Source organism: Gavia stellata, chromosome 2 (genome assembly GCF_030936135.1).
Source record: "Gavia stellata isolate bGavSte3 chromosome 2, bGavSte3.hap2, whole genome shotgun sequence".
In the NCBI taxonomy this organism is placed as follows: domain Eukaryota; kingdom Metazoa; phylum Chordata; class Aves; order Gaviiformes; family Gaviidae; genus Gavia; species Gavia stellata.
The window spans coordinates 21376828-21399882 of record NC_082595.1 but is presented as its reverse complement, the minus strand read 5'-3'; the positions used below and the strand labels follow the sequence as shown (position 1 = coordinate 21399882).

Below are 23055 nucleotides of genomic sequence, written 5' to 3'. Positions count from 1 at the left end.
TCAAATAATTTTATTCAGTCACTTTGTTCTATGAAGGCTACCAATGCAATATGTTTTTGTTGATATAGCATAGCTTCTTGATATGAAAGCAGCTATATTTTACACATATTGGAAAACTAATTTAAAAAAAAATACTTGCAGTATCAAGCAATTCAGAATTCAAAAGTAAAAAAAGCTTATGCATATGAAAAATCAGAAGATAATTAATTACATTGAATGCAAACAGTAGGGTTGTAACTGGAAACCTTGATCACTTTCCAGAACAGTGTATTTTAGAAATTACAAGGCATTGTTTGAAATTCAGTTTTCAATAATCTTTTTGTGAGAAAGCAAAAGAGGGTAAAATTGTTGCTTTATATACTTCCATTTTCAAATTAATTTACTTACACATTAAAATTTTTTTATCGTTATTTTTCTAAAGTGTCTAAGTACATTTGTTAGTTTCTTACTAATGGCCAAAACCACATATTTTACATGTGCATTATTTTAATGGTAAATACCATGTTTGAAGAACTGTGAGCTGTGTGGTACTTGTACATGATGTGCTGTTTATCCTGAAAGTCATGTTGCCTCAGTGAAATTGTTTCATTCTAGAAGAATTAAGTAATTATGTTAAATCTCTGCAGCATATCTTCCTTAAAATATATTCTAATATGTGTATATGGTCTTTACTTTTAAGCTCTTCCCTTATTCCGAAAATGTTGCTGCAACTTCAGTTGTTCCTGGAATTGTTTTCTGTCTGTGTATCTTGAACGTGTTTCTCTATTCATTTGGAACAATTCAGAGACACAAAGATGGAGAAATTTTCACCTGTGCATTCTGACCATTCACGTTGCTGAGAGCACCTAGCGATAACCAAATTTTCAAGCCATTGTACTGTATTAACCCTTACATGCTAAAAATCAAACCCTTTGCTTTGTGAAAGGGGGGAAATTGTGCAATGTGCATCTTGGATTTAAAGATTAATGATGTATTTAGAGGGTAGGAATCTGTCACCTTGTTAACACAGCCAGGTGTAAAGATTCAACGTCAGCGGAAGAATTTCTTGCAATATTGTCAAGTATAAATAGCAACAATAAAGTAAATTCAGCAGCTACACTGCAAATAACCAGCTAATTAAGATGTGTCTACAGAAAGCAGAAAAAGATTCACAAAATATTTCTTGGCTTGATTATTGCCATGGTTGAGGTCTGCAGTTTTCATAGTTCTGATGCAACTGGCACTTCAGTGGCTAAGGTGAACCCAGGGAAACAGATCTCTCTGGGCTCCCTCTGCATGCAGTTGAGGGGGAGCGACATCTCCTGCACACCGTGATTCAGATCCAGTGTTTGCCATGGACCTTGGTTTGATGGCATTTCTCCCCCCACCTTGTCCTTCCATTGTATTGATACGTGTTTCTGTGCGGACATGCCGTGAACTGGTTTGGAAAACAGACCCAGCCAAAAATAGATCTCTAGCGCAGTAAGAGGGATGGAGCAGTAACTGGTTTAGCTGTCAGTGTTGGCAAAGAGTTGCTGGGGCCGGAGGAGGGGGGGGAAGGAAAGAAAAAGGTTGTCAGGCTTAACATGTCTCAGTTGTAGGAAACTTGAGGAATTCATCCATGTTATAGCTACAGTGCATCTTCAGTATGAAGAGAAAATTTCATGTGAGATTTCTCACATGAGTAAAGTGAGTAGTATAGGTTGATTTGAAAAGGTCTTGATTTATCCATAGTATTTGATGATATCTGGAAAGATGGGGAGATATTTTACATTTTGTGTAAAATAATATTAGCCTGGGAGTACGTTTTATACAAGTCAATAACAAAACCACCTGTTTTGGGGGTGAACATTACATGGTTACATAGTATTTGGGTTTGGACACTGGTATCCAAAACTGTCCTAAATTTAATTATGTTACTTCCGTCGAGGCAGAGCTTTCAAGCACTTAGCAAGACTTTGGCAACTCCTTGGTAACTGATTTTATGTAGCATCCCAAGAGCAGAACAAATTCTGTTGATTAGAGGTCATTCTGTTCATTACTGGTGATGTCTGAGCATTTGTATTGCATGGGAATAGACCTTAGGCAATACAAATGTATGTCATATTTTAAAGATATTAATACTTCAAGAGGGAGTTGCCAGGCTATCTTGTAAAAAATCAGTGGTATAAATTCAGTGATTTACAGTCTTGATCCTTAGATGATCATTATCCTGCTATATGCTACTTCTGTGAGTAATGTGGTACACCCATAACATCACATTTACAAAAGGAACAAGTACTTTTAACCAAAGTGTAAATTTTCTTTTTCCTCATGTATTTTTATGGATTTATGTAGTTTTGATTTTCATGTACTCTAAAATTATTCTATATCCTGTATTTTTTCATTAAAATAGCGTGTTTTGAGTCAGATATTGTTTGCTCTTATAGAGGGCAAATGCTCTGAAGATCACAAGTTAAAGCAGAATGTAAAGGAAGATTTGAAGGAGAAAATGAAAAGAAAAATGTAAAGAACTGTCTAGACTTAAAAATCTATTTAGTTAAAATGCTGTAATGAAATCCAAAAGATCATTCATACATCAGTTGTCCATGAAGACTGTTTTTCCTTGGAGTTGTTCTGCATTTTCCCTAAGACGCAGGAAAGTACTTGAAATGTAGTAGCACATGCATCCTGTAGGTGATGCATTCTAGTTTTCTTCTCTGACAACCTCCACAAACTTCTGAGATCTGACACTTTTTCAGTTAAATTGCAGAACAACAGAGCAAAGCTGTGTCTGTTGGGAGATGCAGTAGTATGCACAAATTAAGACGAACTGGTTCGCTTAGCATAAGCAAGAAGTTGATCCATGCTCCTTCCTTCTTCCTTAGGTTTTTTTTCTTTGTTTCTTTTTTTTTTTTTCCTCTCTCTCCTGAGAACTAAGCACAGCTACTGCTTTCTTTGTGGGAGCTGTTAGCCTATTTTTATGATATAGATTGATGTGTGCTGCCCTTGAGTCAGCAGGGATGGGCATGGCCAATTTGAGACAGGTTTCAAAGTATTTTTTTTATTCTTCTGTTAAAAAAAGAGGAAGAACTCGGGTCCTTCATCAGTAGCAACACAAGTTACTTTTAGGTTTCTTACTATTCTCATTCACACCTCTTTTATGTGTTTCATCTCAACATTGACTTGATGACACTTCAACTGTGTGTCTACATCTTGTTTTCCTTCTGATTGAGGAACTTCAATGCCTTTTGGCTATTGTCTGAGGGTTTTTTTCTGATTTTGTAACTTAGTTACCAACCCAGAATATCCTTGGAAAAATCCAGAATTATCTCATAACTAACTGCAGAAGTTCCTCTAGATTGTTCCCACCTGTCAGTCTTCACTTACCAAAAATTTACTTGTTCCAGTCTCTCACATTTGCTTTAAAATAGTTCTTTGTTAAGATATCAGTTGAACAGACCAGAGTAGTACCGGTTCTTCTGCCACACCCCTTGTGACACCAGCTTCTCTTAGCACCAGTTAAGATCAGCCACTGCTTTATTGTCTGTGAATATGGTCAGAATGCACACTGGTGTTTTGTCAAGAAAAGCGGTAAGTTTGACAGTTGCGTAATAGTTTAGGAAAAACTGAGCCAACCTGCCTTTGGAGGGTGTCGAGTGACGTGTCACATAATGGTTTTGAGGGAACTATTTTAATCACTGTCTTGATGAACTGAAGCAACTCGGAAGTTGGTGTCTCATGAATGTTCCTGAGTTAGAGGTGAGGGTTTCAGCCCCAACTGTGTGTGGTGGCCTTCTGGATATGGTGGAAGGGAATGATGGAAAAAAAGAGAGAGGGTTTTTTTCTCTTCTTCAGTCCCTAGTCTCACATGGCTTATCAGGTAGTCTTCATTTTTCTCTTCTTCACTGGTGTCAAAAAGAATCTCTTCTATGGGTATTGTACCTTTAAAAAGCAGTTAGTAACTTCTAAAATGTTTCAGTTGTGATTCAGTGCTGTTCTCTGCAGCTTAAGAGGGTTTTTGTCAAAGACAGCAGGTATCTGGGACTATTTCTTCACATGGCTTTGAATGTTGGCTGCGTGGTTCTGGAGGAGTATTAGGGCATTCAAGTACCAGGTTTTTGAACAAAATATTCATAAATTTTGTTGTGTTGGAGGAGTCCCATTAAGGTAATATTGTGTCCTTACTGGGCAAGCAAAGGGAAGCAGAGTAGTGGGAACTGATCCTAGTCCAAGAGGGTGGCTATCATAAAACAATAGTACTAAAACAAGTTCCTCTTTCTCCAGAGCCCTTAAAGCATCTTACCTTGTGAGAAAGAACAAATCTTGTCTGTATCAGTTTCCAGATGACTGGTCTTAAAAAACAAACCAACCAACCTAGAAGATACCACCATCTCAGCACCTTTTGCCACATCTTTTTCCTCTGATTTATCATCTTTAGTTGGAAATAGTTTTGGAATAAGAGGCTGAAATTACCATCTCATGAAATCTCTTATTTTCTATTGCAAAAGAATATGAATATATGCTTGTTATATTTTCAAAGCACTTGAAAATACTGTTTCCTAGTAGATAGTGCTTTTGGAGTAGAACATAAATAACAATTTTATTTAAATGTCAAAACCGACTATCTAAGTCATTAATGATATAAAATATTTATGAAAGAACAAATTGTAAATGTATACTTCTAGCTGTACTGTGTTGCAGAAATTTGTTGTAATTCATAGGTAGTAATTATGAAGCATGTATTGAAACATCATGGCATTGAGATCTTTGAGGATTAAAAACCTAGTTGTTACAAGCAATGAAGCAGCTTAGATTTGGTTTGTGATTGGGTACTGGCTTGTATGGCAGATAAAGCACTTAGTCCTTTAAAGACTGAAGTTTACTTACTTCAAAGAGCTAATGGAAATATTTTTGTCAACAAATTATTATTTAGCAAAGGTCACTGAGAGACTGTAACTTCTGCTTCAATCTTTATCTGTTTCTGTACTGCACGTTGTTCTATATGACTTTTAAACATAAATCCATTAACTGGAGAGCTCTTCATTGATTTACACAGCTGGTGGTAGATTTTGCAGCTGCATGTACAGAGCATACTTCTGACTAGCTTGCAACCTCTGGCCCCCCTCACTTGATCACAGTGAATTAAAGTGCCTGTTAGATTTTCCAGAAGGAAGGGAGTTTTGTGGGAAAGATAGTCAAGAAATTATCAGATGAGAAATAGGAGGGGTAAAGGCTAGATGTCAGTGTGACTTCGCACATCTCACCTTGTTCTTCCTTCTTGGGCTTCTCACCCACATATTCTTTGTCCTGCTGCCTACATAATAGAGTACTTTTCAGAAAAACAGTACTCTGCAATCAAGAGTGGGGTGGGTTTTTTGTCTGTTTGTTTTTATGAGCCTTAAATCACAGACATTGTTCCAAATGATGACTAAGCCACTGAACGTGCTTTACAGGACAATCCTGAAAACATAAGTAAACAAGGTTTCTTTCTCATCTGGAGACGGCTATGAAGTTCTGGAGCTCTGTGGTTACAGGATAGTATGACTGTCTTGAAAGCATGAACAACAGACTGCTTATGTATCTGTACCTGCCTGCCAAGGACCTGTAATTTTTTTTACTATTCCCCTTTGGATCCACTTAGACATCACTCTTCTAGTACTAACATGAGATATACTTTTTTGACAGACCTTGATGCCTTGCACTCCACTGTGTAATATGTTTTATGTAAAAGGAAACTAAACTGTTTGCCTTCCTGCCTCCCACAGATGAGTTATCTTTTTTTAATACGTTTTCAGGAGAAATGCAATTAGATGCTGATCCTTGATACAAGGATGTGTAGAAGCTAACAAATCATACCTGAGATGCAGCTGGTGTTCATTTCATTCCTGAAGTTAGTTTCTATATGTTTATTTTTAATTATTCACTTGAGAAATAAAAGGTAGGGGCTCTTGTCTTCAAAAGTGTTTAGTTTGGGCCATAAGTGTTCCATTAAATTCTCTCTGCCAACAGACTGTCATCATCTTGCGATAGCTGTTTAATGTGCAGAAAACAGTACAGGTCACTGGTGTGACTGTTCAAGGCACATGGCAGTAAAGCTTCCACCTTGTTTAAAGTGGAGGGAGCCTATCCTTAAGCTTTCCTGGTCCATTTATCTCATTGCTAAGGCCTGTGAGTGTTTGATCCAGGAGTTCCTTTTTTCCCTTCAATAACTGGAAGCCAAAACTGGTAGCTATATCCCTGTTTGCAGGACAAGTTTGGTAACCCGTAAGTACTAGACTGGTTTTCCCTCTGAAGATAATTGGTAAACACATTCAGCAGACCCTTTAATTTGAGATACCACACTGCATCTTTCAAAATTTCCAGTGTAAATGTTACTGGGCCTCCCATTTTTTTCTTATTTTACTTTAGTCAACAGTACATCTCAAATGGTTGGGATCCCAATCATGGTTGGGAATATGAGTGCTGGGTGTCTGGAATAGATTCCTGTGCAGCAACACATGCTACAACCATTCACAGATTTTACTGGAGGCATTAAGAATTAAGTTTAAAAATTATGCCTGTCATTACCAACAGACTCAATCCTTTTTGAGAAGAGAATATAACATCAGAGGAGAATGTGACACCATACTAGATGTCCTACGGTTCCATATTATATTGCAGAAATGTACGATCTGCTTCTTTCTTTTTTTCCTTTTTTTTTAACTCTCATGCCTTCCTTGTTCTTGTTGCTAAAGATACAGTAGCTGCTAACGGGGCACAAATGTTTTATTGGTACACACAAGAGACTCCTGAAAGGACTGTAATGCATGCATGCATTTTCAATTTTTTTGTCTTTTTCCATATTAGTGGCTTTGTCGATTAGTGGCAGCACAATTGGATAATCTGCTAAAAATTTCTTGACCAAACAAACTAGCAATCGCTTTCTTCCTGTTCATGTACAGAGCAGATTGCAAGGGTTAGTTTTAGATATTTTTACTTCACGTAAGAAAGCACTCACTGTACTTTCAGGTAAGAGTTTTGTCAGCTGAGATGTGTAGCTCAGCATGCATTTGAAGAGGAACTTACTGGAACATTGAGGTGAGGGCCAGCTTTCATTTTCAGCAGTTGAAAGTCTCATTTGTTTGATCAAGTGGTAGGTCTTCGTTATTCTAGGCAGTAACAGTCTCACTTGTCTTTTATTTCTTTTGTGTTCGTGGTTTTTTTCCTGTTTTTGAAAACAAAATACTGTAAATGTATCTGGCATTTCCCATACTCATATGCAGACACTTTCCATTCATGGTATTTCCTTTCTGACTGTACTCTGAGGGTAGTCATAATATTGAGTACAAGTCAAAGGAAACAGATCTCTGTGGCTGAAGGAGTTAGTCTAGAAAGAGTTAATTTATGGTAGGTTATTCCAACACACAAACTCTAGCTTTTTTATTAGTATTTATATCTTCCTGTCCTCCCTAGAGGACAACTTCAAAATAGTACCACTCATTAGCAAAAGAATATTTTCTTTTCTTCTGAGTTTGTCTTTGTTGTTATGTTCTAACATAATGGAGGATGATCCATTTTAAGAAGTGATGCAGGAACTTGCATGAGTTTGCATGGAAGGTGCAAATTCTCCTATTCTGCAAGTCTGGGGCATGGAGATGATTCTCTCCGTCATATGTGGTGCTCAGTTAAACTGGTTGATAAATTTACCACATAGCTATTTGCACTCTAAGGCACTTTCAGTATGCAGTGAGTGCAAGGGGTTACCTTTCATTTAACTTAGACTCAGGGAGGCTATTAGGCTTGAATTTTTCTCCTCAGCCTGCACTTTGCATGTTTACCAGAAGCCCATCTTGGTGTTTAAACAACCAACTATTCTCCAGAAAATAGACTAAAGTGATAAAGGTTCTGTTTTGCATATGCACAGGGGCTTTGCCGTCTTGGCCAAGCAAAATAATTAGATATTTAAGGCAGAATGAGATTCTTAAGTATTCTCCTTTCTGTCCCCTGAGGACATGATCTTGTAGGTGTGCTCACACATATGGGAAGTTTGCCATAAAGCACAGGAACCTCATGTCCTTTCATTCCAGTAACAATGTTGGTATCCTCTGCTGACAGTCTGACAGTAAGGACAGAAGACCCGAGTCTTGGCCTTTTTCCATCTGCTGAAGTAATGGTTTAAAAAAAACCTCACAACTTCATTACCTAATTTTGATTTTCCATATTGATTTCTGCAGCATGTGCAATGAAATGGCAGGTTTCCATCTTATTTTCAATTCCCGTCTTACTCTAAAATACTAGTGACTGTTTTATGGGCTAGAAGGGGTAACGCCTAGACTGAGGCCCATTTCAAGATGGCTGCTTGCCCGCTCCTCTGCCAAAAATAGTGAAATCACTACTCCCTCCTCCAGTGCAGGGATGATGAAAGCCAGATTAACTTCCTTAAAAATCCTACATTGTGTTCTTAGAGCAGTGATACTTTTCCTTTCATCTCTGTGGAGCACCTACACTTGAGACATTTAACATGAGGTGGTAGGCAAGCTTGCACCTGATTTGTTTTGGTTTTATTTTTACTTTTTCAGGAAAGATTTTGGCTGCAGAGGACTTAAATCTTGCATTTTTTTTTCTCTACAGAAAGTATTTTTCTTATTTTCTTGGCTAAGTGGAAGATTAGTTTCATGCTTCTACCTTACCTTTAACATTAGATTTATTTCATCTACCTCAGATAGAAATTATTCGTCCTTTTTATCTTACTAAATGCCATAGTAAAGAGTTGTATTAATAATGTAGGTTTTTTCATCCCTTGACCAGGCAAAAAACTTTATTCTCATGCAGTCTCTGAATGCCTTTATATGTATTTCTTCACATCTTTTTTATATCTTTCTTTTATCTATGCCTTTCTTTATATCATTATGTATTTATTGGATAATATAGAGCAATCCTGTAGCTTTACATTGATGCTTCCTTACACTTGTTTTCTGTGTTTGGATACAAGCATGATTTGGTTATAGCTTTATGCTTTAATTGTGTTTCTTCACATTTTACTTGTTTTAAAGAACTGATGTTAGGTAAACGAGTGATCTTTCAGAGGAGAGATTCTTAAAAGTTGCAGTGGGGTTGGATTGCGTGGCAGTATGAACTTCCTCTGCAGTACTCTGCTCACACCCTTTCTACACCAATGCCTGCTGGGCCATTTTTTCAAACAAACAAAACCAATTAATACAGAATTTTGCCTTTTTAGTTTTCATTAATTATTCTTACTTGATGATGTATTCCCCACCCCTCATGTTAGATGCCTCTGTAGCCTCCAATAAGGATTCCTTCATTACCTGACCACCTTCTCAAGACTATTTGGAGCACTACTTAATGGCAGAGAGTGATCTCTCTAATGAATTCCATTATCAGGTATGGTATGGAAATAGTAGTATCTCCAAAACTGGGGACCATGCACGGTATTAGTAGCCACTTATGCTTTAAAAGCTTAGTTTGGTTTTTATGTCTTTTATATTGGTTGGATTTCTTTTTCCTGTCCTTTCCAAACACAGGAAATAGTGTCTGTTTACTCTGTACACACTGGCCTAATGAAATAATGCCATGTCCTTTTTCTGGCAAAGTTTTTCTCTGAATTAATGGATACACTTATGCCAAGTTTTTAAGTTTTGTTCAACTTTACTTGTAAACAAAACTTTCCTGAAAATACTTAACTTCACCAAAATCAGTTATTCTTTAAAAATAAGCAAACCAGAAATAGTTAAGAGCAATGGTCTGCTCCCTTGAGCCACATTACTACACTAACTCCAAATGACTGACCAACTAACTTGAGCAATGTATTTTGCTTCTATAATTGAAATACACAGTTTTCCTTTTATATTGCAGTTAAACTTTTTTTTTTCCAAGTTTCCTAGAAGACACTTAAAAGAATAGCAATGCCAAGACAGACCAAGGTTGTTACCCATTTCTTTATCGCCAGTAGTGGACAATTACAGATGCCTGTGGGAGAGTATAGGAATGGGGCTCACATACAGATGCTGCCCTAGTATTGCTGCTATATTGCCAGGGGTGGTGTCTCCTCCTTTATTAGCTGTTGATGTCCTGTTCTTACATTAATTTACCCAATTGCTTTTATAACCTGTAACAATATTTACTGCTCCAGCATTTAGTGCTAAGCTTTTCCAAAGCTTAACAGTGATGTGTTGTGTAGTGTGTTAGACTGGATATTAGGAAAAATTTCTTTCTTGAGAGAGTGGTCAGGCATTGGAACAGGCTGCCCAGGGAGGTGGTGGAGTCATCATCATTGGAGGTGTTCAAAAAACGTGTAGACATGGCACTTCAGGACATGGTTTAGTGGGCATGGTGGTGTTGGGTTAATGGTTGGACTTGATGATCTTACAGGTCTCTTCCAACCTTAATGATTCTGTGTGTTCCTTTACAAGTGGCATTATTTTTTCTAATGGTGTGCCTAGTCCTGTGAATGTATTGATAAGTCCAATTCTATTCACTTTTTTTACCACTCATAATTTAAAAAAAACCCCTTTATCATACACTTCATTAGTCACTGAGGCTGCAAAGTCTTAGTTTATTTCATTTTAGATAGTACAGCAGCTCATTTTGTACCTTGGGTTGTTTAGTCGCCTTTCTCTTGTCCCTTTTCCAGTTCTGTCCTGTCTGTTTGAGAAAGGGGAAAAATGCACATGGTGTTGAAGTGGTACTAATGATTGAGTGCAGTCTCATTAAGTAATTACTAATTTCTCTTCACCTTTTCTAACATTTGATATGATTTTTTTTAATTTTTTTTTGACTGCTAATGGGCTCAGTGCTGACATCAGAAGAGCAAAATTTTAAGGCTGTATCTGAACATTAATAATCATCTTGGAGCCTGACACTACACGCTGAATTCAGAGGCCCACCCTTCTTGCATTGTTTTACTGCTCTGACACAGGATTTGAAACTCATGACCCGTAAGGGGGTTTAACCTCTCCTTCTCCTGCTTCATTATGCAAGGGGACTAGTCTTTTCTGGTGCCATTTTTTCTGATACTCAAAATGGTACTGTGAAAATGCTTGTGTTAATTCCTATAAAGAAAAGTGAAGAAAAAGTCAAGCTAATTAAATTGTTACAAGATGACAACATTTAGAAAGCTTTTGTTTTATTTTTACTTGAAGGCTAATGTTTTCTTAAAGAGATCTGATTTTGAAATACTCTGTAGGCAATCCTTTTTTCTATCAAATCAGAGCAGAACACAGGGTGTTAATTAGGCCTATTATAAAAGAGGCTTGCCCTGGGTTGATTCTGAAACAGAAAATCAAGAGGCAATAGAGCATGACGTATTTGGAACTGACACTATTGCCTGCAGTGTGAACTGCATTCATAGATCATATGTTTGCAAAGATGCAGTAAAGGGGGACTGAGGAACTGCTCCAGTTATAAAATATTTAGGAAAAGGATGTGTGGCCCTATTGGAAAGACACTGTGTCTCACTCATGCTTGGCAGTATCTGTGGCCACAAGACTGCGTCTGAAGGTTTTAATTAAAAATACAAAATGAGTGTTTCTTTTGTGTGGTGTTTTTGAACAGCAGTGTTTGTAGCTACTGAGAGTCTTTAATACGATAATGAGATCCTGAAGTCTTAATCATGGCTATGGGTTTTAGGTTTGTGAATAACATACTGAGGCATCAAAAATATGTCCTCAGTAATTACTAATCATGTTTTAGAAATGGTGTGAAATTGATGGAACTTTAAGATCTATTTTTACATTATTTGGAGGTAAAAAAAGGTAAAATAAAAGAGAAAAATGTAGTGGCAGGTGTGTGTGGTGCTCCAGTTGTGATCTTGGACTAAACTTTTTAGTAGGTAGCATGGTAATGAGAATGTCTTATTTTACTTTTAGCTTCTTAAATTGATGAGACCAATGTGCTTTAAACTTCATTACTATGAAAGAAAAAAAAGGTGTCTTGGAATACAAAGGTATTTTCTTTTTCTTTTTTGCAGAGGAGGTTTGGATACACTGTAGTAAATTTTGAGCGTTTGTACATGATGTGAATAGAACAGTTTTATGATACAGCTGCTCTACCTAACTGTCAGTGGTTTTCTTTCACGTTACTTAAAATAGAGACAGGATTAGATGGCTACTTTGGGACAAATAATTTAACAAAATACAACCTGTCATCTAAGTTTCATTGAAATAGGAGAAAAATAGATCCAAAACCAAAACAAAATAAGAAATGAGACTTGAAGGAGTCTCTTGGGTCTCTGGTAACTCTACCCTATGCAAGAAAGAGGCCGCTTGGAATGGAAGATGAGAGCATAATTATAAAATCAGAATTCAACTTCGTCTTTGATTATAGAGGTCAATTTGTTCATTACAAGTTTTAACCCATTTTTCCCCCTTCTTCTGATCTGTTAAATGTAAGCCACATCTGTAGCCATTTGCAAGAATTTTTTCATTTAAATTTACATTTCCCATTTTTAGATATGCATTCTCTCCAGAATGCCTTTTTTTCAGTTATATCCTTTTAATTGTCCATTCATGACCATCCCTCTTGTGTTTGCAGTGGCAAAACTCTTAGAGAAAACAAGTAAAATGGCTGTAATTTGGAAAGAGTTTCCAGTGGTGCCTTCTGCTGTGGCTGCCGGCAGACCCTTCTTTCTTTCAACAAAGGCAGAAAGTCAGTCATGTGTATTGGTCAGTATAAAGAAATTGCACGTAAGAAAAAATAATTTGAAAAAGTCAAACTTTCGTGGGCCTCTAAAATAACCGAAATTCAAGAAGTCGTCCTGAAATGAAGCGAGTCCAGTAAATGAGAAATGATGTACAGGAAATAGATTGAGAGCATCTGTATACAGTCTTTCTTGTAGTATAGAAGCAGGGAGGGTATGCATCTCGCAATGTGATATATGTAAAACTGGTAAGGGTGTTTGGGGTTCTTTTCCCCTCAGGTGTATGTTTTGTTTTATTTTACATCAAGTTTGTAAGCTCTTTGGGGTAGGAATTCCTAGTTTGGTCACAGTGAGAATCACGGTAGGAAGGCCTTGACATTAGATGCAACTTTTCATCATTTTCTTACAAATTATTATTCTCTATTTGTTTCTTTAATCTGCTGTAAAGTGTGACGATTTTTTGATAGAATGGATATGCTATATTAATAATTTCCTCTATTTTAAAATAAATGTGCATATTCTTTGTGATACATTTTAAATAACCTTTGCAATGGAAATAAGTTTTATAATCTTATTCATAGCCAGTTAAGTTGTACTGAGGATGTTAAATGAATTGCAAAAAAAATTTATTGCTGTTCAGTACTATCTATTTAATGGGCCATTAGGCTTGGCTATTCTTTGTTTGAGTATTGTATAATATTAAAAGAAATCAAAGGAGTATTAGACTCAGTTGGGCCATTATCGTGTTACAGATATATATGCAATTTAAGGTGATAGCTTGATCCTATGAAACCACCTGCCCTCATATGCTTTTTCATTATATTAAGGTTGTAATTTCATATGTGTAGTCTTAGGTCTTTGTAAGAAATAGATCTATATTGGTGATGAATAAATAGATGTGTGGAAAGCAATTTAAATGTTTTGAAATCACACACACAGTCTTTGAATGGTAATCATTTGCTTCCCAGGAATAAGGGCTGTGTCTAGAAGTTTTCAAAAATGTGATCAGTACCTTAATATCTCATGACCTTTAGGCATTTGTGAAAGACTGCAGTTTTCGAAAGACGGGATGCTCAGCAGTTTTTGAAAGTCAAGACTTCTTAAAATAGCTTCAGTCAGACTCCTCTTCCCTCCACCCCACCCCCCAAATCAGAACTGCTTGTTATTAGCATGTAAGGGAGATCTGGTTTTATGAAATGTCTGGTTTTTACTCATTTAGTCTTCAGTGTCTTTCTAAATTGCAAACAGTGTGACAAGAGGCTAACTGAATTGTAGTGATTCCAGTAAAATTTTACCTTTATTACCCAAAGGAATGGGAGGGAGGGATGAGACCTTATCCCACTAAACCATGAGATATTTTCCAGATGTTTGCCATCCCTACCTGTCTTAGTAAATGACAGTGACTTTGCTGAGATTTCTGCTTTTCATAAATGCAAAAGAATAAATTTAGACCTGAGACACGTTTTTGATGTGAATTGTGAGTATATATGCATGCTGCCTTGTGTCCAGAAAGGCTACAGTGAACTTCCTTGCTAATTATCAAGGACAATAAGACATCGACCTGTTTTTTGGACATGTCCACTTATCCTTCTAGAACTCGTAATTCCTGCAATTAATAAAACAAAGGTGGTAATAAAGAAGCTGCTGTTACTATCCTTTAAATCAGCTGTCTGTGGCAGCACTGGGATTCCAACCTTCAAGAGCACTGCTGTCATCGTCTTGCTGCCCACCCCGTGGTGGTGTTGCCCTGCTGCTCTCTGTCACCTCCCAGAGGCTCCCTTGCCCTGGGCTGTCACAGCCACCTCCACCCACTGGCAAGGGGCTGTTTTTCAGGTCTCCTGTAGCTGGCTGCTCATGCTCCAGGTTCAGCAGCAGTTTTTAGCTTGAGCTCTGCTTCATGCTCCACTGTTTGAACTGGTTAGCTACTGGTATAGCCAAAAGGTGAGACCTTGTTGTGTATTTACTGGATGTAAGTTGAGAAGCACATAGGAAGCTTGCAAGGGAAGCAGACTGGGTCAGGCAGTGCAAAAGCCATGTTCCAGGCACTGGCTTTGGAGCCTTTTCTGCGACAACACTGTTGTTGCCAGGTGGCCCTGTCCTGCCAGCCCTGTTTTAGGCAGACAAGGAAGCAGGATAAAAACTGAGTGCAAATCCCTGCTCTGAGTCTTGTAATAACATAATTTAATCTTTACCTCTCTTTTGATGTAAGGATGTGGCATATAGTAGTCATTTGAAGAAATGCTCAGGAAACCTAGCAAAAGTTCAGGTAGGCTCTCTCAGGCAGCAGTTCTGTTTGAGAGTCAACAAGAGGGAGCTTCTGAACTGGTCCCTGGTACTGGGGATTGGTCCTTCCTCAGCAATTCACTGCCCTGCAGAATCGGGGACGACCAACAGCACAAAAGCAGACAGATGTGAAAGACTCCACAGTTTGTGTGTGCCTAACATCTGGGACGGTCCAGTCCTACTCAGTGTGGCAGGAAGGGGGAAGGGGATGAAGCCAGGCTACCTAGAGATGAGCCTAGGGGTGACGTGCCATTGTCGAGGGCAAGATCGATAGCCCAACTCAAGTGCATCTATTCCAATGCACACAGCATGGGCAGCAAACAGGAGGAGCTAGAAGCCATCGTGCAGCGGGGCAGCTATGACGTGGTCGCCATCACAGAAACATGGTGGGACGACTCGCATGACCGGAGTGCTGTGATGGAGGGCTATAAACTCTTCAGGAGGGATAGGCAAGGAAGGAGAGGCGGTGGGGTGGCTCTGTACGTCAAGGAGTGCTTTGATTGTATAGAGCTCGATGATTGTCATGACGGGGTTGAATGCTTATGGGTAAGGATGAGGGGGATGGCCAACAAGGCGGATATCCTGCTGGGGGTCTGTTATAGACCACCCAACCAAGGCGTAGAAGCCAATGAAGCATTCTACAAGCGACTGGCAGAAGTCTCACAGTCGCAAGCCCTTGTTCTTGTGGGGGACTTCAACTTACCGGATGTCTGCTGGAAGTATAACACAGCTGAGAGGAAACAGTCCCAGAGGTTCCTCGAGTGTGTGGAAGATAACTTCCTGACCCAGCTGGTAAGCGAGCCTACCAGGGAAGGTGCCCTGCTTGACCTACTGTTTACAAACAGTGAGGGTCTGGTGGAAGAAGTGAAGGTCGGAGGCCGTCTTGGGCTTAGCGACCATGAAATGATAGAGTTTTCAATTTTTAGCCAAGTAAGCAGGGGGGTCAGCAAAACTGCTACCATGGACTTCCAGAGGGCAGACTTTGGCCTGTTCAGGACACTGGTTGAGAGGGTCCCTTGGGAGACGGTCCTGAAGGGCAAAGGGGCCCAGGAAGGCTGGATCTTCTTCAAGAAGGAAATCTTGAAGGCGCAGGAGCAGGCAGTGCCCATGTGCCATAAGAAGAGCCGGCGGGGAAGACGACCGGCCTGACTGAACAGGGAGCTTTTGCTGAGGCTCGGGGAAAAAAAGAGAATTTACCACCTCTGGAAAAAGGGGCAGGCAAGTGAAGAAGAATACAAGGACCTCGTTAGGTCATGCAGAGAGGGAATTAGGAAGGCGAAAGCCCAGCTAGAGCTCAACCTGGCCACGGTCGTGAGGGACAACAAAAAATGCTTCTAAAAATACATTAACAACAAAAAGAGAGCCAAGGAGAATCTCCATCCTCTACTGGATGCGGCGGGGAACATTGTCACGAAGGATGAGGAAAAGGCTGAGGTACTTAATGCCTTCTTTGCCTCAGTCTTTAATAGCCAGACGAGGTATCCTCAGGGTATCCATCTCCCTGAGCTGGAAGACAGGGATGGAGAGCAAAATAGGCTCCCCATGATCCAGGAGGAAGCAGTTAACGACCTGCTATGCCACCTGGACACTCATAAGTCTATGGGGCCTGATGGCATCCACCCAAGGGTGCTGAGGGAGCTGGTGGAGGAGCTTGCCAAGCCGCTCTCCATCATTTATCAACAGTCCTGGTTAACAGGGGAGGTCCTGGATGACTGGAGGATTGCCAATGTGACGCCCATCTACAAGAAGGGCCGGAAGGAGGATCTGGGGAACTACAGGCCTGTCAGCCTGACCTCGGAACCGGGGAAGGTTATGGAGAGGCTCATCTTGAGGGTGCTCACGGGACATGTGCAGGACAACGAAGGGATCAGGCCCAGCCAGCACAGGTTCATGAAAGGCAGGTCCTGCTTGACCAACCTGATCTCCTTCTATGACCAGGTGACCTGCCTAGTGGGTGAGGGAAAGGCTGTTGATGTTGTCTACCTGGACTTTAGTAAAGCCTTTGACACTGTCTTCCATAGTATTCTCCTGGAGAAACTGGCGGCCCGTGGTTTAGACAGGTACACTCTTCGCTGGGTAAAAAACTGGCTGGATGGCCGAGCCCAGAGAGTTGTGGTGAATGGGGTGAAATCCAGCTGGCGGCCGGTCACAAGCAGAGTCCCCCAGGGCTCAGTTTTGGGGCCGGTCTTGTTTAATATCTTTATCGATGATCTGGATGAGGGGATTGAGTGCTCCCTCAGCAAGTTTGCAGACGACACCAAGTTGGGAGGGAGTGTTGATCTGCTCGAGGGTAGGAAGGCTCTGCAGAGGGATCTGGACAGTCTGGATCGATGGGCCCAGGCCAATCGGATGAGGTTCAACAAGGCCAAGTGCCGGGTCCTGCACTTGGGTCACAACAACCCCATGCAACGCTACAGGCTGGGGGACGAGTGGCTGGAAAGCTGCCTGGCGGAAAAGGACCTAGGGATGTTGATTGACAGCCGGCTGAATATGAGCCAGCAGTGTGCCCAGGTGGCCAAGAAGGCCGATGACATCCTGGCCTGTATCAGAAACAGTGTGGCCAGCAGGAGTAGGGAGGTGATCGTGCCCCTGTACTCGGCGCTGGTGAGGCCGCACCTCGAATCCTGTGTTCAGTTTTGGGCCCCTCACTACAAGAAGGACATTGAGGTGCTGGAGTGTGTCCAGAGAAGGGCAACGAAGCTGGTGAGGGGTCTGGAGCACAAGTCTTACGAGGAGCGGCTGAGGGAGCTGGGGTTGTTCAGTCTGGAGAAGAGGAGGCTGAGGGGAGACCTTATCGCTCTCTACAACTACCTGAAAGGGGGTTGCAGAGAGGTGAGTGTTGGTCTCTTCTCCCAAGTGACTAGCGACAGGACAAGAGGAAATGGCCTCAAGTTGCGCCAGGGGAGGTTCAGGCTGGATATTAGGAAAAAGTTCTTTACTGAGAGAGTAGTGAAACATTGGAAGAGGCTGCCCAGGGAGGTGGTGGAGTCACCCTCCCTGGAGGTATTCAAGGAGCCGTGGGGATGTGGCATTGTGGGATGTGGCTTGATGGGCATGGTGCTGTGTGGTGTGGGTGGGTTGTTTTGGTGTGGGTTGTGGTGTGTTTTGTGGTTTGTGGGTGGATTTGAATTTTTTTTTCTGTGGGGTTTTTTTTTTCTTTCTTTTTTTTTTTATGGTTGGACTTGATGATCTTACAGGTCTTTTCCAACCTTAGTGATTCTGAGTCTGAAAGCACCACATTAAGCTGTTTGGAAAAGATATTTGTCATTATTTAATAACGTTTTTGACTTTGAGATAACAGAGTATCCTGGATAATATATCCATCCATCTGTCATTTTTAGAAAGCCAAGAATTTTAATGTCCCGTTTTCATTTTCTTAGGAATGCTGTGTATTTGCAGTTTGGTGTGCTTATGTGCATGCTCATATAAATCAAATGTTGTTAGTGCCTTCTTACACAACTGAAGTACCTATATAAAAAAAACCTGACATATTTAAGATGTGCTAATGCTATTCAGATTATAGCTCTGCTATAAGCAAAAGTATTTGTTTCTTTTTTGTTATGTGTTGGGATTTTCTTCCCTACACAAGAAGCTACCTTATTTAATTTAAGTAAAATGTTACAATATACCTGCATTGCCCAATTCAGTCAGGCAGAAAAAAGTTGGGTATGTTCCCAAGGAATAGCATACTTTGAAGAAAGCAGTGGATTACTTTTAACACTTGTTCTTCACTGACATTTATATTTGCTTAAAATCCAAATTGCTGGCATCTTAATTGGTAAGATACCTGTATGTGAGGTAGATAGTCCAAAGGTTCCACTGCTTCTATTTGATGGAATTAGGGTTTGTTAATTTGCAGATTTGTATTTTATATTTTTCTTTGTGTTTTTAGTATTTTAATTCAATTCCTTTCAAGGATTTTGTTACAGGATCTAATTATTTTTTTTACACAGCTGTATCATTTGTATTTCTAAAATACTCTCCCCAAATATATACATAATGATATCTAAAGGGAAGACATCTATCATAAATCCCAACTAACTAAATATGCTGCAAACACTAAAAGAAGTAAAGGTGATGATGGAGTCTGAGTGGTACAGCCTGAACATTGAGGCTCTAGTTTGAACGCTGCTGGACTTGCAAAGCCTCTGTCAGTCCAGAAGGGTGCTGCTGGGACATCTGTAGATGCAGCCGGCCACACCAGGAGGAGATGGACAGGTTAGCAAACAATAGATCTGGGCCAGGGCGTTAATTGACAAAGGAGTGTCTTGTAGTCCTAGTGGCTTAAACATAGTGTCTTAAAAATTGAGCATTATCCAATTTGGAACGTCTAATTAAATGTAAATATAGAGATTAAAAAAATGTTGAAGTCGTCTTAACCTATTTCAGAAAGCAGAGCTATATCTGCAGAAGACACACACTGTAGTCAGTTCTCTTTCAATTGAAAGCAAAGTAGGCACAAGGAGTAGGTGAACTGCCAAATAAAGGTAATGAACAGTAATTTGTCAATTTTAAGTTCTTCACAGCAAGTTTTTCTGATACTTACCCAGATATCCAGTCTTGATAAACATTTTTAGGATTTAGATTGGGGATGGGGGAGAATTCTGGCATTTTGAACAGACAAACACACTTGCATGGGTCATAATCCTTAGTAAGTATAATAAAGGCCTTGGACAAAAATAGTGTAAGACACAGAATGGTATCAAGAAATTGAGTTTAGAGGAGTCTAGCATTAAGGTAAAAGAAATTGCTGGTTGTTCCCTAAAAGATTGTTTAAATTGAAACCAAGTGAATGCATTTCATTTGTTTCACATGGGAACAATTGCAAAGCAGTGCAAGTGAATTGAATCTGCTAAAACCAGAAATTCTCTCCTATCTTTCTGGAAAACATGCCCATTTTAAAGTTTCCCTCCTGAAAGTAGTTTTGAATTTAACTATCCATTTAGCAAAGGAGAGGGCAAGCAATCATTGAAGGATTTGAAATTATTTATTCTGGCTTCATGAATATTTCATGGTTAAAATAAATAAATGAAAGCTTTCCAGAAGTGAAATGCTGTGGTTATCTAAGAGGTCATATCTCTCCTTCACTCACTATCTTCATAATAAACAGCTATTGATTAAATTGAGGAGCTGCTCGATCTTTAGCTCATAGGTGGGAGGTGGTTTCTGGTGAGGGCTACACTATGGGGTTTTATGGTCTCCCCTTCTCCCTTTCTTTTGCCCCACTCTCTTCCCACACTCCTTTTTTTCTTTTTTCTTTTTTTTTTTTTTAAATTCACACATCATCAGATCTATTCATGTTTATTTTAAGGCCATTTTACACATTGTGGGGATTTTTCTGTGGGCAATCATTGTTGGCTAGCGACTGAGCATAAGGAATGGAGATATATATATATAAAATATGTATATAAAATATATAAAATGTGAGAATTGACAGATAATTGAAACTGGTTTTCTTAATGCCGATGCTTAAATTCAATTGAGTTTGCTTTAAATATATGGAATATTTTGACACAGGGTATTTTTAGAGCCATGATACCAGGCCTGACAGATTAATGCTTTGTTTCAGTGAATTTTCTTCCTGTTCAACACAACAGAACTTCACTCAGTTAAGAGTTTGTGCCATTGTAATAGTTTCAAAATATGAATAGCATGCTGTTGATCAAAGAACTCTTGGTAGCGATAAATCCAGCTTTAAACTTGGACAAACCTGCTTATTGAATTTTGCTTGCCTGTTTATACTGTCCCATTGTGCTGTATTTAGAGCTAAGGCTTTGATGACGGGACATGAAGGTTTGTGATATGCTTTAGCTTGGAGGGCAAGATGTGCTAAATGAAACATTAAAGCTTTCTTCTATGCTTTGTTCTGTCCTAATGTGAGTTGTCAGGGGCTTTTTGTTTGTTGGGGTTTTTTTGCTGGAAAAAGCATAAATTTATTTTATCATAAACTCAGTCATTTGTAAATACTCTGAACTAGAGTGATTTTTTTCTGCAGTTAGGTTAAAAATAGCATGTCCTAGGGACAGAGGAAGCAGCTGTGTTAAAGTATCTGTATATTGCTACATTTTCAGGTTTTCTATTAATGATACAAAGTCAGTTAAAATTACATCCATTACATACTTGTCCAAGCAAGTGGAAAAGAAAAATAAACAATGTGGTGCTAGAGAATCCATTAGAATTGTGTGTCTCTGCCTGTCTTTCCTAGTCAGAGGAGCTGTTATCTATATTCTACCCACAGTTACTTCTATAATACATATACATCACACTGAGCAACACTTAGGCAGTGAGGTTTGCCTACCTAATATATATTCTTATTCATCTTTACTGTTTTGTGGTTCAAATGTATGCAGATAAAATTTGCATCTTCTTCAGAGCCTTTGCATGCTCTGAAGAATGCATAATGGTTTTTAAAATTATACTTTCTCCATTAAAAGAAGCAAGCTAGACTTCTTAGTAGACCACTTCATTTATTTCATGACCATAAATACTCCTGCAATAATGCAGACAAATTTTCCCAAAGGAGAAGATAGCTATAAATCATGGGTGGTATGAAAGTCTTTCTTTATTAATGCTTATGCTATTAGAATCAGCAAATGGTGCCCTGCTACACCATAGTTTACAATTCTTCCTCCATAGATACTTGTTTGCCATTACTGTTGGCATACAACTTGAGCCAGCATTGTATATTAAGCTACTAGAAATGAATATAGCATGTGGTAATCCTGTTCTGTTCCTTGTTAGCACTTTTGTCCTCTTGTGTCTTTTGCTAACCTTTGTTTTCCAGGTATCTTACCAATTTTTTTTTTGGACAAGTCCACTAAAACATAACTTATAAATTGGTATTATAAAATACTGCATTTTACCATTAAATGTCATTAATATTTTAATACTTATTAAAATCTAGCTTTTCAATCTAAAACATCTGTACTAAGAGTCATCTTCAACCTTTAGTAATTTTTGTAAACTGTTTTTCTCTCTTAGTTTTGGATATGGCCCGCCATGTTCCCCTTTACCGAGCCCTGCTAGAATTACTCCGTGCTATTGCATCCTGCACATCGATGGTACCATTACTGCTTCCTCTGTCAGGGGAAAATACTGAAGAGGAGGAAGAACAGCTGGAGTCACAAACTTCTGTTGGGACTTTGTTGGCTAAAATGAAGACCTGTGTAGATACCTATACAAACCGACTGAGGTAATCAGTTTTATGATCCCTCACCTTCCTTTAAACTGTATTTTGCACTTACATATTAAAATATAGAAGTGAAAGAAGATTCAGTTCTATATATTCACCTGAACAGGTGCTGCAGTCTGCTTCAAATCTTTCTTTAATTTCTTTCCCTCTTCAATGAGGTGAATCTTTTGTTTGCAGGACGGTACATTTCCTGCTGTCAGTCTGAAGGCAGGGGCATTCCTCGGGAGCTGTTGAACAAGCCCGTTCTATAATGAATGGGATCAGGGAGGGCCAAACCGAATGGTAATTTTTACAATAAATGTCCCATCTATCTTCTGTATGCTTCTGTGCTGCTTTACCCATTGAGTAAGGACCAGGTTCCTCAATGGATTCTCCATCGGAGGCTAGCTGGTTAGGAGAGAAGCCTTTGGCTTTTGTTAGGAAGAATAAGGTTCAGGAGGCAAAAGATTTGTGAGTTACTATTTGTGGTGAGAACTCTAACTGTATAGAGAAGGTTGAAGATTTTTGACTAGTGGTATGTAGTCCCAGTCAGCATGGGTTTATGAAAGGCAGGTCCTGCTTGACTAACCTGATCTCCTTCTGTGACCAGGGGACCTGCTTAGCGGATGAGGGAAAGGCTGTCGATGTAGTCTATCTAGACTTAAGTCAAGCCTTTGACACTGTTTCCCACAGCATTCTCCTGGAGAAACTGGCTGCTCATTACTGGGACGGGTGCACTCTTTCCTGGGTGAACAACTGGCTGGATGGTGGGGCCCAAAGGGTTGTGGTGAATGGAGTTAAATCCAGTTGGTGGCCGGTCACAAGCAGAGTCCCCCAGGGCTCAGTTCTTGGGCCAGTTTTGTTCAGTGTCTTTATCAGTGATGTGGATGAGGAGACCAAGTGCACCCTCAGTAAGTTTGCAGATGACACCAAGTTGGGCGGGAGTGTTGATCTGCTCGAGGGTAGGAAGGCTCTGCAGAGGGATCTGGACCGGCTGGATCGATGG

General features: G+C 39.5%; 1 protein-coding gene across 1 annotated transcript in view; it reads left to right on the top strand.

The window, feature by feature from the left end:
- BIRC6 (baculoviral IAP repeat containing 6) overlaps positions 1–23055 on the top strand; it is a 193425-nt gene that overhangs the window by 144803 nt on the left and 25567 nt on the right. Inside the window, exon 66 of the mRNA XM_059835694.1 lies at positions 21860–22070. Within this exon, the coding sequence (XP_059691677.1) occupies positions 21860–22070 (211 nt within the window). The remainder of the gene's footprint in view (positions 1–21859; positions 22071–23055) is intronic.